At 44.1% G+C, this 17963-nt stretch overlaps 1 protein-coding gene across 1 annotated transcript in view; it reads right to left on the reverse strand.

Moving 5' to 3' along the window:
* Positions 1–4400: 4400 nt before the first annotated feature.
* The window catches only part of LOC134219619 (lachesin-like), a 48656-nt gene continuing 35093 nt past the window's right edge, over positions 4401–17963 (reverse strand). Inside the window, exons 6-7 of the mRNA XM_062698404.1 lie at positions 6212–6331; positions 4401–5177 (exon numbers count right to left, since the gene is read on the reverse strand). Of these exons, the coding sequence (XP_062554388.1) occupies positions 4735–5177; positions 6212–6331 (563 nt within the window). The 3' untranslated portion in view covers positions 4401–4734. The remainder of the gene's footprint in view (positions 5178–6211; positions 6332–17963) is intronic.

Consider the following 17963-nt stretch of genomic DNA (forward strand, 5'->3'; position numbering starts at 1 on the left):
GTGACGACCTATTTCAGCGACCTTCTCTGCAGGAGTTATCAAGCGATCCTTAGAGCCATTATTGTCTAGTGGGATCAAAGGTGGAATGGGCCGAGGCTTGGATTTTAGAATTTTGGTCATTTTCCAGAACGGCTTAGCATAGTCTGGGAGAGTGCGGATCTTATTCGAGAAGTCGTTATTTTTGAGGTCCACCATTCTGGCCTTGATAATTTTGTGATTCGATTGCAGCGTGCCTTAAGCTCAGGCAGTCCAGTACGCTGAAACTGCCTGCGAGTGACATTCCGCAATCGAATCAAATCTTTGGTGAGTGTATCGATGTTTAAGGAGTTGCTTACCTGCCGAGCCGTCGGTACGTGTTGCTCTCGGGCCGCCGTGATCGCCTCCTCGATAGCGCACAGCTGGCGGTCGATACTTTCCGGCGTCTCCGGACGCACCTCGTAGTCGACGGTGTTATCGACGCACTGCTGGAAACGCTGCCAGTTCACTCGGTGGTAGTTCCGCCGTAACTGCTGGTGCCGATTGACCGAGGAGCCCAGTTCCGCCACCACCGGATAGTGATCCGAACTGAGCTCCTGGTATACAACCGGCTGCGAGACGTGGTCACTCAGGTTTGTTACGTAGAGGTCGAGCGTTGCGTGGGCACCGGACCGACTCAGCCGAGTGGGTAATCCGGGCTCAGAATCGTGTAGTGGCCTTCCTCCATGTCGTTGCTCCAGATGGTGCCGTTTCGATTGCTGCGACTGTTGCCCCAGGCTTGATGTTTGGCATTCAAGTCGCCGGCAACGATATACTGACCTTGCCTCACCGTCAGCTTGACGATGTCCCTCCAAAGGGCAGCCGATGATCCATCGCCGGCTTTGGCTTGCGTTGGACAGTACGCCGCGATGAGCGCGATTGTGCCGACCGAAGTGGTGATTTCGACACCGATGGCCTCGATGACACTGAGCTGGAAGCTTGGAAGCAGACGACAGTTGATGTTGTAGCGAAGAGCGATGGCCACACCACCTCCCCTGGTCGGCCGGTCGAGTCGCACGATGCGGAAGTCCGGGATGTTGATGTTCACCTCCGGTTTTAGGTGCGTTTCGGTGATGAACGCCACGTCTATTTCCTTCTCCTCAAGGAAATCCTTCAGCTCGATTGTTTTGCTCTTTAGCGAGCAAGCGTTCCAGTTGACCAGGCCCACCCTAGCAGCCATTTTTAATGATGAACATGCCAAGTGTGAAGACCTGGTCGAATCGGGTTTTGCAGCCGCGCAGTCGAGTGGCGAGCTGCGCGAAGATCGGCATCAGTTGCTCCGGAGTGTACAGCGGGGCAGATTCTTCCGGTGGGACGGCTTCGTTCTCCGACTGCCGACGGAACCCAAGAGGAGGAAGCGGGGGCCATTCGCTGGTGGATGGTGCAGACGATGCTGGAGCTTGGACCGATGCAGCTGCCGCTGCCAGTCGCTTGTGCGGCTGTAGCGGTGGGAGTATTGGAATCACACGACGGGGAGCCGGGATAGCTGGAAAGTTCACCTCGTTGATTACAGGAACACGGTTCTTCTTCGGAATGGTCCTGGTGGAAGCCTTCTTCCGGATTTCCAGGAACTCGGCTCGCTTTGCGCAGCCCTTTGTGGTGGCCCGATGTTTGTCGCCACAGTTGGCGCACTTGGGATCGGCCACCTCCATTTTGTCGCACTCGTCAGTCGGATGGGGTTCGCCACACTTGTTGCAGCGCGGCTTCATGCGGCAGTTTCTGGTGCCGTGCCCGAAATTGAAGCAGTTGGTGCATTGCGTGACATCGCGGTGCACTGGCCGATATCGCTCCCAGTCAACGACGGTGTAATTTATAACGCCAACCAGCTTCAGGTCCTTCCAGGTAGTGGAGCCGTGCTCCAGATGGATCAGGTAAAGCTGGTCGCGATATTTCCTCGCCTTGTCATGACGAGCGATCTTGTGGACGGCTACTGGCTTCAGTCCGCAACTTTCAAGCTCTGCTTGGAGCTCTTCCTCCTTCATGTCGTGAAGTCCTCGCAGCAAAGCCTTGAGCGGCTTCGTGCCGGGGTGGTCATGAGTGTAGTACTCATACTTGTGGACCTCGAGGAACTCCACGACGGATTGATGATGGTCCCTGTTGGCCGGCATCACTTTCACGCCCTCGCTGCAGAGCCGAAAAGTACATTTCAGCCCCTTAGCGATCAGCTGGCGAATTTTTGGGCGTAAATCCGGCGGATCGCCCTTCACAAACACAGGCGGGCACTTCTCCTTCCGCTCCGGTTGCACCTGCGGAAGCTGCGATTGCTGCTTCTTCCTCTTCTCTTCCTCGGCAACGGCGAGAACACGTTGCTCTGCAAAAGCTGCTTGGAGGGGTTACCCGCGCCTCCAAGAGCAGTGCGCTTAGGCACTTTTCCAGCGACCGAATCGGCCACCGAGTCTCCCATGACGGGTCCGGGAGAAAATAACGCCAACGCGACAAGCGAAAACGCAAACAGCGAAAGAACGAGAAAAAACACTTAGAAAAAATGCGCGAGCAAAAAACACGTCCGTACGTGTTGCTGTCTCGAACTGGAATCGAGATGCCGCTTTTTTGTGATCTGATATGGTTGTAAATATAATGTGCACTCATAACGATTAATGAAGGGGCGGGGCTAATGGAATTACTTCATTAGTTATAAGAAAGCTGCTTTTCGGCTCGCGCGAGCGATTTCGATCGGGTTTCCACAGACAACGGACGGAAAGATTCTGAATTTGGTTATGAGATGTTGTTTATCTAAGATGCGTATTGTTGCGAGGAATGACAACAGAAATTTGACTCAAGACGAAGTTTCTTCATATTACAAAACATTATCTCTTGGCATCTGTCTGTCCAAGCGACGTTCACTAATGGGTGGTTGCTGTAGGTAGATAGTTTTTCACAAAGGTGGCGTCTTCATTGATTTTATATAAAAGAAAGTTGATCCGACTATCCCAAATAAACTTTCTTCAAAGTTAAAAACTCAATCGTAAATAGCGAATTTGATAGCGCGTCGGAGGGAGATGATGTTGTGAATTTTCATGGATGGGATCACTAACAGCAACCAAGCTACCACGCTAAACCCGATGCCACCGAAACAGTCCATTTTCGCAATTAACTCTTTCTTTTCATAAAATGTAGGTCCTGAGAAGAACCAATTTTCTTTTCCCAATGTTCCTTTCCAACTAACTGACACCCAGGCATTGCAATATCATCTAAGCACAGGGTATAATCTTTGCCTGTACAAAGATATTATCTCTAATCAAAGAGCACTCTGGAAAGATATTATCATTTGAGCATATCATGATGATCCTGATAGCCAGCGTAGCTCGGGGTTTGTACACGTTGCGAGGGCGTTGCTACAACAAAAGCAGTGAAAAAATGTTTCTCCATGGCGAACATTGCAGTTTGTTTACTGAGCAGATAGATAACTAAGATCGATATCCCATTATTTCATCTGTATCTTTGCTCAGAAGATCGAATGATGAGATGGATTGCAATGCCTGCTGACACCACAATTTGAAATAAATTTTCAGCATCGGCACTTGCGGTGCGGGATCGCCACAGTCTTATTTTTATGGTCAACCTTTTCTTCATATGAAATTCTGGTTCGTTGATGTTGAATGATCTGCAGCAACACATCGAGCACCACCACCAATGCGATGGATTTTTTTGTTATTAGCGCCTCCGTGATGCTGTGTCCGCTCCGCTACGATCGCTTTGATGCGTCTGCTATGCGTAAAATCTTGTTCAAACTGAGGATTAGATCCAAACCCGCAAGTGATTGATTTTTGATGTCTGTGCTAGTGATGCATGTACGCGATTGGTTAGTTTACCTATTTCTAATTTTTTTATCAATTATCGATAATAAATAGTTAAAAATCAGTATTTTCAAATAAATACAAAGAAGCGTTGACTCATCCTTGATCGATAGGTTCTAAAAAATTGAAAATCCATCGAGAAACGGCTTAGATATTAAAGTTTAAAGTCTATCATATTTTCATGACGGTCCCCGATTTTCGTAATCGTAAAGTGTACCCCAATATAGAAAACACAGACGTAGTCCTACGTCAAAATCATTTTGGTATTACCGCGATAATTTTTTACCCTATGAATCAATATGGTCGAACTTAGGTGTGGTAAAATTCAAGTTAAATCTGAGCTCTGGTCAAATTTTCAGCAAAATTGGTTCACACGCAATCGAGATCTAGATCTCCAAAGTTGACCATTTAGTATGAAAAACGGCAAGTGGGCTTTTTAATATGCAGGTCACTGTATGACATAGCCAAAAGTCCAAAATATATTCAGATGTCCAAAATACCATCGTTACCCTAGACATTGGTCCTAGATATTTGCCATCATTGTTTTCGGATATTTAGAAACAGTGATCAACTCACACCAGTTCATTTGTTATAATATACATCATTTATTAAACGTACTTGTCTCATTTGTTCTTGTAACTGTTTCCTATTATTTAATTCACATTTTTTTACTCTCACAATAGGGATTCAGACTCATACGACACCTTGATTCTGATTCCGCTTATATACAGTTTTACTAGAAATATTTCATTTATTTATTTAACGTTGTCTTCTGTCTCCCCAGAAGACATATCATCATTTTCAATCTGCTGCCATTTCATTATCGCCTAGCATTTATCTTCTCTCAATCTTAATAAAATATGATCCTACGAACTCACTAACTTAGAAATGGGAACCCAAAAATAGAACAGAAGAAAACAACTTAACATTCACCCTCAATTACCCCAGCGCTCACACCGCCCCATGCCGTTCGATCAGGTGGAAACTTTTCTCCTTGGGCTTCCGGCCGATCAGCAGAAGCAGCAGAAAAAACGTTATCCAGGGAAGATAGATTTGAAAGAAAACGAAACAACGACAAACCCGACAGAGCCGTCATACCCAGAATGGTCATGAGGCGTTCCTCGCCGGAGGACACCAGCAGCGAGCTGCAGGAGGACGAATCGTCGCCGGCGGCCCCGCCACCAGCGCCGCCCGTCCCACCGTGACCCCCGTGGTTCGCCGGGGAAGACTTGGAGTACGCCGTCAGCTGCGGGTAGTGGTTGAAGTACGGCTCCCCATTGGGTCCATACTCGACGTACACCGGCGGGTTGGTGATGTACTCGACGATGAAGTCGGTCGGGGGGTGCTGCACCACGTCCGGTGCTTCTGTGGAATGAAGAACGAGCAAAAAATCGATCGAATCGGCGGCAAATTGAATGATATCAGTTATTCACAGTGTGTTTGGGATATTGTCCGCACAGTGTTTTTTATGAAACTCTGATTGCAAACGAAAATGGCGAACTCTAGACCAACATTTGAAAAGGGCGTAACAGCCAAAATTCATTCCTTCTGATTCTTTGTCCACATATAAAGCATTATGTGTAGACGAAGAATCAAAAGGAATAATTTTTGGATGTTACGCCCTTTTCAAATGTTGGTCTAGAACTGAAGTTTTAAATACCGATTATGAAGTTGATAATGATTTCAATGGAGTTTGTTCTTCAATATTGAAACCGGGCCCTCCTAAGCCTTGCGGTAAGATGCGCGACTATAAAGCAAGACCATGCTGAGGGTGGCTGGGTTCGATTCCCGGTGTCGGGCTAGGCAATTTTCATTTTAATTTTCAGTAGGAACCTGTGGCTAGCACTCTTTCAAGGGCTTTCAAGCCTAAGTAAACTCGATTCTGTTCTGTTTGCGCTGCGCACAAGAAAGTGTGAACGGACGGCTCGAGACTAATGCAGACGCAGTAGCAAATAGCAGTCTGCGGATGAAGAATTAAAATGGCATGATGTCGTCTTACATAATTTTGGCAAACTGTATATCAGTGTGTCACAACATAGTTTTATCTGTGTGTGGGAGAAATTTTTAATTAAGCTTTCACGGCTCCCTTGGCACGGTCTCGCAGGGGGTCGCGGACCAGCGGTTGGGAAACACTGATTTAGATAGTTGATTCAAAAGTAACATAAGATCCTATTATTCGCGACATAACATAAGATATCTTGTAGCTCAATAAGGTAGCGAAAATCGTTGTGTAGTTAATCAGAGTTTGTAGAATCGACTGTCATTTAAACCGCCACCAATAATTTGAAGACTTTTCTCCAGAAAAAAAAATGCTGTGCGGGCAATATTTTGATACACTTTATCACATATCACGCTAAACGCATACATCAGTTCCTCAACAGGCAACAAAAAATACTCACTGTGTCCCATAAGAGTGGTCCTCCGCTCCGGTGGCATCGTCGTGGGTGGCTCCGGCGTCGTGGTCGTGGTTGTTGTCGTCGTTGTGGTCGTGGTGGTGGTGGTTGTTGGCCGTTTGATTTCTGGCAGAGTGGAGTGCAAGAAATAGTAAAACAAAGAAGCAAATTTATTACAGTCAGCTGGATTCGTTCGTACGGTAGTGAATTTGCAACCAAGTGCTACGAATGGACCAATAAAATAAAACCCTGTGCCAAAGGATGGAGGGAGGGTATTGATAAATCCTGCTTACGAAATACATTCATATAAATTCGATTTCGGTGCGAGAGAGTACTTGGCTGATGGAAACTATCAAGTTTTACGACTGGATAAGTTATATGACGGCCTTAGCATGCAACTGTGTCGAATGAGGCTGAACAAAGCTGGATTGATGCAACATATTGTCGAAAAAATACACAAAAGGACTACAGTTATAAGCTCCCCTTCGGAAACAGAAATTTTCAATAAAAAATTTATCCGATTCTAGTGATGGAAACAAATAATTGAAGAATAATTGAATGCGATATTTCCGTCACTTAATTAAAGATTTTCACAAAATGTCCAAAATACCCATAAAAAAATTAAAATTGCATTGGGAAACTCCATACAACCCAAAAACCAAAAACGACATTTTCCCGTATTTGACATCTGAAGGTGGGTACATCATTTACGCCAAACCCTTTAAAAGAAAAACTCTGATCGATAGCAAAATTCAATAGTAAACGAAAACCCGAATAAAAATGAACCATTCATCAAATCGTTAAAATCATTATGTTTTCCGTTCATGAAATAATAATTATCCAAGTAAACGAGCTTTTATGATTTCGAGAAGGTCCTTTTCACTCGAATCCGCCCTTACGTAAAAGAAGCCAACATTAGATATGAGCGATACCGATACGATCTATCGGGAAACGATATTTACACTCCGATTAAGCGTTATTTTGTTTCGATTTTTTGATGTTATTTTGAGGGGCAACAGAGACTTAGTCCAAGGGCTTAACGACCCCTCCCCATGGCCACAGTGAATTAGGGGGCCTGTCTAGGATGTGGTTGGGTTTGACAGTGGGCTCTGTTGAAACTCTATTAAAATATAAAAAGCTGCATGTGTCCGCAAGCAGGCCCTATCGAAGCGACCGTGCGCCGCTCAAAGCACACAAGCCCAGCAGGAGTTAAAACCGGCACATCAGGATCAATACCAGTAAGATCCTGTTTATGGTATACTTAGCTTACTGATTATGGATCGACTGTACATACGTAGCCGTACTACAGAATATCAAAACCATAAATGAACGCAAAAGCAAGAGAGCACAATCAGTGTTGCCACATTTTTATCTGTACCATGGCCTCAAAAATATTTTTCATCTGTACCAAAATCTTCAAAAATCTGTACCAGACAATATGAGAATTACACATAAATATACAAAAATTATAAGTCAATTAAGCGATGCAAACCAATTAATTCGATGAAAAGCATTTTTATGAATTTCAGTGATTTCTTATGAAAACGTATTGCAATAAGTTATAGTTAACATATTCTTTGGTTACCTGTAAAATAATAACTTCCAGTAATTTTACTTCATATTTTACTTGTCGTTTAATTTTCAATATTTTTTCCTGCATCCCAAGTAATAATTATGATTTATAATTGGAGACAACGATTTACTATTCAAGTATGCTATAAAACCATGATAGAACCTGTGATAGAACCGTCGGTGTTACTTAGGATGAGTTGATATTATTTTGCCTCTTTTTAGCTAACGATAGTTTTATACCATGTTTGTAAACGACTGAATTTCAATGAACTGGAAGGGTTTATTTTCGGCTTGCAGTCTTTATGATGAGCTGAATGATTTTTATGTTATCATCGCCGACGTTTCGGTGTTTGGTTCACACCAAACCAAGCCTCTAGTAATGCTTCATGTATGGTAGGGTTCTAAAATTTATAAAGTCCTTAACGCTCAGACAAGAACCTTCCCACAACCTAAAACGTCACGTAGTAAATGGGCCCTCATGATGCTTTTCTCGAATCACGATATAATCGCTTTCATTCGCAGAACATACTAAAAATAATTGCCTACCTTACGGCTTCCAAACACGATTCAAGCAAAAGCGATTCAAGCATCAACCTTTCTTGGTTCGATACATCATTTTCTTCATAATTTCGTAAATAAATGATTCAATTAGTGTAAGAATATTTAGTTTTATCATCTTTCGCACGAATCCTACAAACATTTTCTCATTTAATAATGGAAAGATACAATGGATCATATGTTTCATTAGATAAACTTTCAACGTCATTTCATGAAAATAATTTGAAGTCAAATTACTTGACAAATACCTTCATCATAATTTAGGTTTATTATTGCTTGCAAAAAGTATTTTGATCTGTAAAATGATAACGAAAAAGTATTCTTTTAACTCGGGAAGTTGAAACACGTGAGAGTTTTGAGAGGATTCACAACAGCTGATCGATATAGAGAGGAGTGGAATCAAACGCACGTACCAATCATGAAATTTCAATGCAGGCAGAGTTAAAAACAAGCATCCTTTAATTGTATTTATGAATAATTGTGTAATAATATCAGGTAGTTGGCACAGTTATAACTGTTTATGCACAGTACAAAGCAAGGAATTGCCTAGAATAAGTTTTACAATTGGCTTTCTTCAATAGTGCGTTATGCACCATCCCCACCTAAAGCATTGTTTACGTTTTGGAAAAAAGTTTCTTTGAGAGTATCGCGAGAGCGAGAGCAACACCACTGCCATGATTTCAACTAGCAGTAAATCTCAAAATTATGCGGCAGCCAATAATTAACGTATGCAATTTGTTTGAAGGCAAAACATGAGGGCTAGAACATGTAGCCTTTTTGCAAGTGCAGTTTTTAATACAGTTTTCATTTTTTAAACTTCTACACTTGCAAATATGGTAAATATTTGGAAAATAAATGATTCATATAATAGTATTTTCGTTAGCATGTCCTTGGTAAGCGTGCTATTGGGGGAATCTGAAGCGCACTCTCGCAATAGTGTGGTGTGGTAGTATTTTACATGCAACCAATTAGAATTCACGCTCAATAATATGATTTGATTTTCTCTATTTGTTTGCATGCTGCCTTTATTCAACGCAAGCAAAATGACTGGTACTATAAACAGCAACCCATCTTTATCTCTCGTATGTTCGAAATCAACAATCACTCGTCCCAAGTGGGCTGAAAAATTATCCACCTGATAGGGACACGGATGCTGACATTTTGTCCATTTCTCTCGAGACTATCGCTGGTTTTAATGAGATATTGCGGACATTCATCGTCGTTTTTTGATATTTTGCGTCAAAACCAAATGTAAGCAAGCCGGCTGGTGGAATAATTCTGGTTGCAAATGCAATATATAAAGATTTATAACGATAAATGTGCTCAACCGTAGCATAATGGGCCAAGGTTTGAGCCGTTACCCCTATATTGGAAAGATTATGTTTCATATAAATCAAGGCTGATGAACACTCACACGCGATGTAAGTTTGAATTATCAATTAATAAAAACTCACCAGCGAATAAGAATCGTTCAAAAATCGTATCTTAGTTTCAAGCATTTATCGTTAGTGTTACTTTTTGAACTAATTTTTCTTCCTATCGCAGAGCCATAACACGAAACAATATTAAATTTTTACGTACTGTTGACTAGACTGGCCCAGGAAACAAAAAGTTGTGGAATTCCACGGGGCACCCCCCAGGATTGTGTCTTTTGGGTAAAAAAATCAACTTCTCAAAATTTCAGCTCAATCGCTTGTTGCATAAGTTGGCGCATGGGGGCAGCAGGGACTATATCCAAGGGCTTGACGATCCCTCCCCAGGCCATCTGCGAGTTGTGGCGCCTGCCTAGGATGTGGTGGGGTTTGACAGTGGGCCCTGTTAAACCTCTATAAAAAGCTGCATGTATCCGCAAGTAGGCTCCGCCAAAGCGACCGTGTGCCGCTCAAAGCGTACAAGCCCAAGTCCTGGTGTTAGGTGGGACGCTAAATAGCCCTGACACGACGGCCCTCCGACGAGACAGGAGGTTTGCGCAGGCCCAATAAGCCGCCTTTAAAAACAACTATTACGAACGACATAGAAGATAATACGACTCGATACAATCGGCAACGACCTAGGCGACGAATAAAGGATCACGATTGGAAGCTTGGAACATGGAACTGCAAGTCGCTAGGCTTCGCAGGTTGCGATAGGGTAATCTACGATGAATTACATCCCCGCAACTCCGATGTCGTAGCGCTGCAGGAAATCTGCTGGACAGGACAGAAAGTGTGGAAAAGCGGGCATCGAGCGGCTACCTTCTACCAAAGCTGTGGCACTACCAACGAGCTGGGAACCGGCTTCATAGTGCTGGGAAAGATGCGCCAACGCGTGATTGGGACACGAAGGGAGATCCGACGACGAGAAAGAAGCGTTATATGCGCAGCTGGAGCAGACATACGATGAATGCCCACTGCGGGACGTCAAAATCGTCATCGGCGACATTAACGCTCAGGTAGGAAGGGAGGAAATGTATAGACCGGTCGTCGGACCGGATAATCTGCATACCGTATCGAACGAAAACGGCCAACGATGAATCACTTTGCAGCCTCCCGCCGAATGGTAGTCCGAAGCACTTTCTTCCCCCGCAAGAATATCCACAAGACCTAACCACCTAACCAAGAAACGGAATACCAAATCGACCACGTTCTAATCGACGGTAAATTCTTCTCCGACATCACGAACGTACGCACTTACCGCAGTGCGAATATTGAATCCGACCACTACCTCGTCGCAGTATGTCTGCGCTCAAAACTCTCGACGGTGATCAACACGCGTCGGAGTCGTCCGCCGCGGCTTAACATTGGGCGGCTACAAGACGGTAGACTAGCCCAAGACTACGCGCAGCAGCTGGAAGTGGCACTCCCAACGGAAGAGCAGCTAGGCGCAGCATCTCTTGAAGATGGCTGGAGAGATATTCGATCCGCCATTGGAAGCACCGCAACCGCTGCACTAGGCGCGGTGGCTCCGGATCAGAGAAACGACTGGTATGACGGCGAATGTGAGCAGTTAGTTGAGGAGAAGAATGCATCATGGGCGAGATTGCTGCAACACCGCACGAGGGCGAACGAGGCACGATACAAACGGGCGCGGAACAGACAAAACTCGATTTTCCGGAGGAAAAAGCGCCAGCAGGAAGATCGAGACCGTGAAGAGACGGAGGAACTGTGCCGCGCTAATAACGCACGAAAGTTCTATGAGAAGTTGAACCGTTCACGTAAGGGCCACGTGCCACTGCCCGATATGTGTAAGGACATAAACGGGAACCTTCTTACGAACGAGCGTGAGGTGATCCAAAGGTGGCGGCAGCACTACGAAGAGCACCTGAATGGCGATATGGCAGACAACGGTGCCGGTATGGTAATGAACCTAGGAGCACGCGCGCAGGACATGCGACTTCCGGCTCCGAATCTCCAGGAAATCCAGGAGGAGATCGGCCGGCTGAAAAACAACAAAGCCCCTGGAGTTGACCAACTACCAGGAGAGCTGTTTAAACACGGTGGTGAAGCACTGGCTAGAGCGCTGCATTGGGTGATTACCAAGGTTTGGGAGGATGAGGTTCTGCCGCAGGAGTGGATGGAAGGTGTCGTGTCCCATCTACAAAAGGGCGATAAGCTGGATTGTAGCAACTACCGCGCAATCACATTGCTGAACGCCGCCTACAAGGTACTCTCCCAAATTTTATGCCGTCGACTAACACCAATTGCAAGAGAGTTCGTGGGGCAGTACCAGGCGGGATTTATGGGTGAACGCTCTACCACAGACCAGGTGCTCGCCATACGTCAGGTATTGCAGAAATGCCGCGAATACAACGTGCCCACACATCATCTATTTATCGACTTCAAAGCCGCATATGATACAATCGATCGGGACCAGCTATGGCAGCTAATGCACGAAAACGGATTTCCGGATAAACTGATACGGTTGATCAAGGCGACGATGGATCGGGTGATGTGCGTAGTTCGAGTTTCAGGGGCATTCTCGAGTCAATTCGAAACGCGTAGAGGGTTACGGCAAGGTGATGGTCTTTCGTGTCTGCTATTCAACATCGCTTTGGAGGGAGTAATACGAATTGACACGAGTGGTACGATTTTCACGAAGTCCGTCCAGTTATTTGGTTTCGCCGACGACATTGATATCATGGCACGTAACTTTGAGAGGATGGAGGAAGCCTACATCAGACTGAAAAGCGAAGCTAAACGGATTGGACTAGTCATCAACACGTCGAAGACAGAAGTACATGATAGGAAAAGGCTCAAGAGAAGTCAATGTGAGCCACCCACCACGAGTTTCTATCGGTGGTGACGAAATCGAGGTGGTTGAAGAATTCGTGTACTTGGGCTCACTGGTGACCGCCGATAACGATACCAGCAGAGAAATTCGGAGACGCATAGTGGCTGGAAATCGTACGTACTTTGGACTCCGCAAGACGCTCCGATCGAGTAGAGTTCGCCGCCGTACCAAACTGACTATCTACAAAACGCTTATAAGACCGGTAGTTCTCTACGGACACGAGACCTGGACGATGCTCGTGGAGGACCAACGCGCACTGGGAGTTTTCGAAAGGAAAGTGTTGCGTACCATCTATGGTGGGGTGCAGATGGCGGACGGTACGTGGAGGAGGCGAATGAACCACGAATTGCATCAGCTGTTGGGAGAACCATCCATCGTTCACACCGCGAAAATCGGAAGACTGCGGTGGGCCGGGCACGTAGCCAGAATGTCGGACAGTAATCCGGTGAAAATGGTTCTCGACAACGATCCGACGGGAACAAGAAGGCGAGGTGCACAGCGGGCAAGGTGGATCGATCAGGTGGAGGACGACTTGCGGACCCTCCGCAGACTGCGTGGTTGGCGAAGTGCAGCCTTGAACCGAGCTGAATGGAGAAGTCTTTTATGTGCAGCACAGGCCACTCCGGCCTTAGTCTGATGATAAATAAATACCACTTTAGAAAAAACGGCGACAAAGAAATACAAAAAGTCCAATCTGGTACAACAGTGAAATAAAAAATTTGAAAAAACAAAAAGCACATAAAATCTACAAGAAAGTAGAGAGTGATCGAAACTTAGCGAAATATTTGGAAATCTGCGACCAACTGAATCTAGCCATCAGTAATACACTTGAAAAATATAATTCAAAAACTGAGCTTGAAATGAAGTCCTGTCCAAAGAACTTTTTCAATTAATTGTCTGATTCAACTTAAAAACAAAATTAAAATCAGACAATCAGAGCCGTAGCGTGGACTCCCAGCGCCCTTGGCGAAACCTTTATTAGGCGCCCCTTACTCAGATGTTAAAAAAAAACGTGTTATGAGCAGGGAGATTTAATTTTGAATTTTTGCTTTATGAATTCCTAAAACCTCTATAACCTGCATATGTTCCAATAGGTAGAAAGTAAGGGTTTTTAAAAGACCAGAACATTTCTAGAAATCCGCTGAAGTTTAACGATTTTCTGAAAGATTTAATAAACTAATGCAAGTAAAAAAAAGATCCAGAAGTGTGGATTCACGACAAAATAAAAAGGATTTAATTAGGAAAATAAAATAGCTCTCAATTTTCGCTTGCTATTCGATTTTGATTGCTATCGAATAAAGTCACATCAAGAATAACCCTTTTATGAAGTAGATGACCATTAGCCCTTTCGATGACGAAAAATTCAATTTCGGAGTGGCTTGGTTTGCAAAAACTACTGATTATTCAATGAACTTCAACTTTGGAGTGAATTGGTTGATTGTGAGAATAGCGATTGGTCCAAGTCGTATCAAGAACAAAACAATTCCGGAATGGGTTGATTGATGGCCAGAATAACCAACGGGCGCTGTTCAGATCAAGGTATATGAGTTTTTGAAGTGGGTCTGACGGCAGTTTGGTGGCACTGTTTGTTTTGGATGAACCAATAAATTTCTACTTTAAAGAAAGTCGGTTACTGATCTCCCCCCCCCCTTTCCCTAATCTGATTTAGCCATCGTTACTGAAATCCCTCGATGCATATTCTCATATTCAGCATGCCATCATTTCGAATACTCTTTCCCGCTAAAAGCATTACCAGTTTATAAAGATTCTTCTTCTTCTTCTTATTGGCATTACGTCCCCACACTGGGACAGAGCCGCCTCGCAGCTTAGTGTTCATTGAGCACTTCCACAGTTATTAACTGCGAGGTTCCTAAGCCAGTTTACCATTTTTGCATTCGTATATCATGAGGCTAACACGATGATACTTTTATGCCCAGGGAAGTCGAGACAATTTCCAATCCGAAAATTGCCTAGACCGGCACCAGGAATCGAACCCAGCCACCCTCAGCATGGTTCTTGCTTTGTAGCCGCGCGTCTTACCGCACGGCTAAGGAGGGCCCTTCATATAAAGATTACACTGGATCAAATTACACTGGATCAAATGCGATCGCATAGTTGTCGGCATAAAATGAGCGAATTTATCTAAAATTTACACAAAGTACTTCCGTACATCTATTATCAGATAACGGTTTGAATTTTTAAGTCGCGAACAAAAACTATATGTATTTGATTTACGCTTCGCCCTTGGCTTATTGAAGTCCTTCCCCAGAAGCTTGTTTCGTGCTCCTTTCCATTTGCATTTCCTGTTCCTTCCTTTTCCTTCCACTTTCTTTTCCATCAAGTAAATAATGAAAAAGACATTCCCAAATTAGGGGAGCATGCCAACGTTCTGATACATTGAAATGTTATGACCCCGGGAGTTCCCAGTAAGGGACTAGCCTAGACCCCAAGCTGACCAAGTCTGACCAACGGCAGCTTCCGGGATGGGCGCAAAATGCCTCCTTTCTCCCAGGTCCCAATGACTTTATTCTTAACACTTTACCTTTTTGGCTTATTCAGCGGTATGAGATACAGTGGCAATGGCTTGGTCAGTTAGAAGTGGCACTATCGCAAATGGCGTTAGGTACTGGCGCGACGTGTAGCTTGATGGTCGTTGGTCAGATGATCGTCGAATGACCCGGCGGCGTCCACGAGGTGTTGCTTCTCGACGATCTTATGACCGAGGTAAATTCCGGAATTTTCATCCGTTGACGGAAGCCGATAACACGATGTTAGTTGACACGATACGTGAGAAAAGCTGGGACGAACAATAGCTGTCGTTATCAGGACTCCGTATGACAAAATGGCGTTCGTGGCGTGGTACCGCCGGTCGGTCCGGGCGAGGAAGTACCTTCAGAAATACGAGTCCCGGCACCTCTGGGCAGAATGTTAGCAACCTCAGTGATTCTCACTTGGCAGGTCTTGCCAAGCTCGGGGACGATCGGCTTTTTCACTACGTACCGCTCACTGGAAGTCGTCTGCCGACCGGATAGCTTTGGTCAACGGAAGTTGTATCGCAGAGCTAGGGCCAACAGTTGTCAACCCCGGAAACCAATAACCAAACGTTGGCCAGCCATGCGTAATTCCTCGCTCCGGAGGTGCACTTAGGCACGCAGAAAACTACCAGCAACAGGACACCGATTTGCAAGATGGCGTTCTCGTGTTTTAATAACACCTACAGTTGGTGAGAGGTGTCGAAAAGGCGCAATCACCACTCACGCACGTAGCTGGATTCCCACTTCCCGAACGTCAACAATCGGACTGACTATTTGGACTGATTTACCACTTATCATTAAATTTCGAGATTCAGAAGGAATGGAATAAACTTCAAAGATGCGAGTTGGCAATAGGTTCTTAGTATCTCGTACCTCGACTGATCACTTTATTCCTTTTTTCATCGAAGACTCTGGAGCACATAATTTTGATAACCGTATTCATTTGCCACCCACTTTGCCTGTTCTAAAATTACGATTAGACACTAACTTGACAAATTATTTCCCTGCATACCAACACCACACACAAAGTGATACCATTCGGTAACAACTTGTATCATTTTGATAAGAAAATTATTTTGAGCTTTTTAGTGGAATGTTTTCACCTGTCATAAGACGAGTTTGAACAATCCCATTGAATTCCACCACTTAATTGTATCCTGACAGATACGTATTTCGACCTCAACTTGTCGACTCGACCGTCGAGTACAAGACACTGAAGACGGCCTTACTGTTGAGGTCGAAATACGTATCTGTCAGGATACAATTAAGTGGTGGAATTCAATGGGATTGTTCAAACTCGTCTTATGACAGGTGAACTTGTATCAGTTATTGACGGAACAGGGCCTTCCGGAAATACGTCAAATGATTGATTATATTATGTAGTCCCCGAGAGAATCGTAATAAAAGGTTAAATTTGTATCACTTTGAACCAGTGAATTTTCGAATAATTTTTAATCATTTCCTATAGCGGAATTTTGGATTTTGGCGCCCCCTAAGGCCAGGCGCCCTTGGCGGGGGCCAACTCGGCCAACCACGCGCTACGGCGCTGCAGACAATTTTCCATCTGTAATGCACCTCGACGAAAATGTTGGCGATAGCTCGGAAAAAACTGTAATTTATTTGCCAATTTTTTCCAAGACATCTATACTACATTTTCGGAAGAAGATCGCGATCGCGATTATTTTGCGTTTTATCCAGAATTTTTCAGAGATGTTGGTGTAAATCAAATTCAAGTCCAGGAAATTTTCGACGCTCTAATGAAGTTGGATGCTTCGAAGGGACCAAGATTCCACCAGTATTTATTAAAAAAATTAGCAAAAGAACTCACTACTCCTCTATATTGGCTTTTCAATAAGTCTCTGGAATCTGGAATCTTCCCAAAACTATGGAAAAGCTCTTTTCTAGTACCAATATTTAAATCTGGTCAAAAATCAGACGTACGTAATTATCGTGGCATAGCCCTTATCTCTTGCATTCCAAAACTTTTCGAAGCAATTTTCAACGAGAAGCTAGTTTTGCAAATCAAAAACAGAGTGACTGACACACAACACGGCTTTTTTAAAGGTCGCTCAACCTCAACAAATCTGCTTCAGTTCGTAGACTCTCCATTGAATGCAATGGATAACGGCAACCATGTAGAAGCTCTATATACGGAATTTAGCAAGGCATTCGATCGCACTGATATACCGATACTGCTTTTTAAACTACACAACATTGGAATTGAACCACGACTCCTGAAATGGCTTGAATCATACCTAACTGACCGCCAACAAATTATCAAATTTAATGGACACAAATCAAAACCAATTCAAGTCACTTCGGGAGTCCCTCAAGCAAGGATGTTATCGATCATTTAGTAATCTGCGTTCAATCATTTAGTAGTTTGACAATAACTCTTTCCACAGGCCTAATTTCAAAATATGTTGTATGGTGAACTTTTAGTGCGAAGGTTTTTCTACAACTCTTTTTAACAGATCGATGTTCGAATTCCACTATTAAAGGAGTTACGGTGCTAGTTTCTATACTTATACTAAGTGATAACAAAATATGCAATCATTTAGTCTAAGTTACTGCTACTAGCGCTATAGCTCCGTTATTAGTGAAATTCAAACAACGAACTGTTAAGCAGAGTTGTAGATAAACCTTTGCACTAGATGTTCACCATACAACATATTTTGAAATTTAGCCTCTGGAGTGAGTTATTGACAAACTACTAAATGATCGAAGGCAGATTACTAAATGATCGATAACATCCTTGCCCTCAAGGCTCTTATTTGGGCCCTCTTCATTTTATCTTGTACGTAAACGACATTTTCTTCATACTG

The sequence above is a fragment of the Armigeres subalbatus genome, chromosome 3 (genome assembly GCF_024139115.2).
Source record: "Armigeres subalbatus isolate Guangzhou_Male chromosome 3, GZ_Asu_2, whole genome shotgun sequence".
Lineage (NCBI taxonomy): Eukaryota > Metazoa > Arthropoda > Insecta > Diptera > Culicidae > Armigeres > Armigeres subalbatus.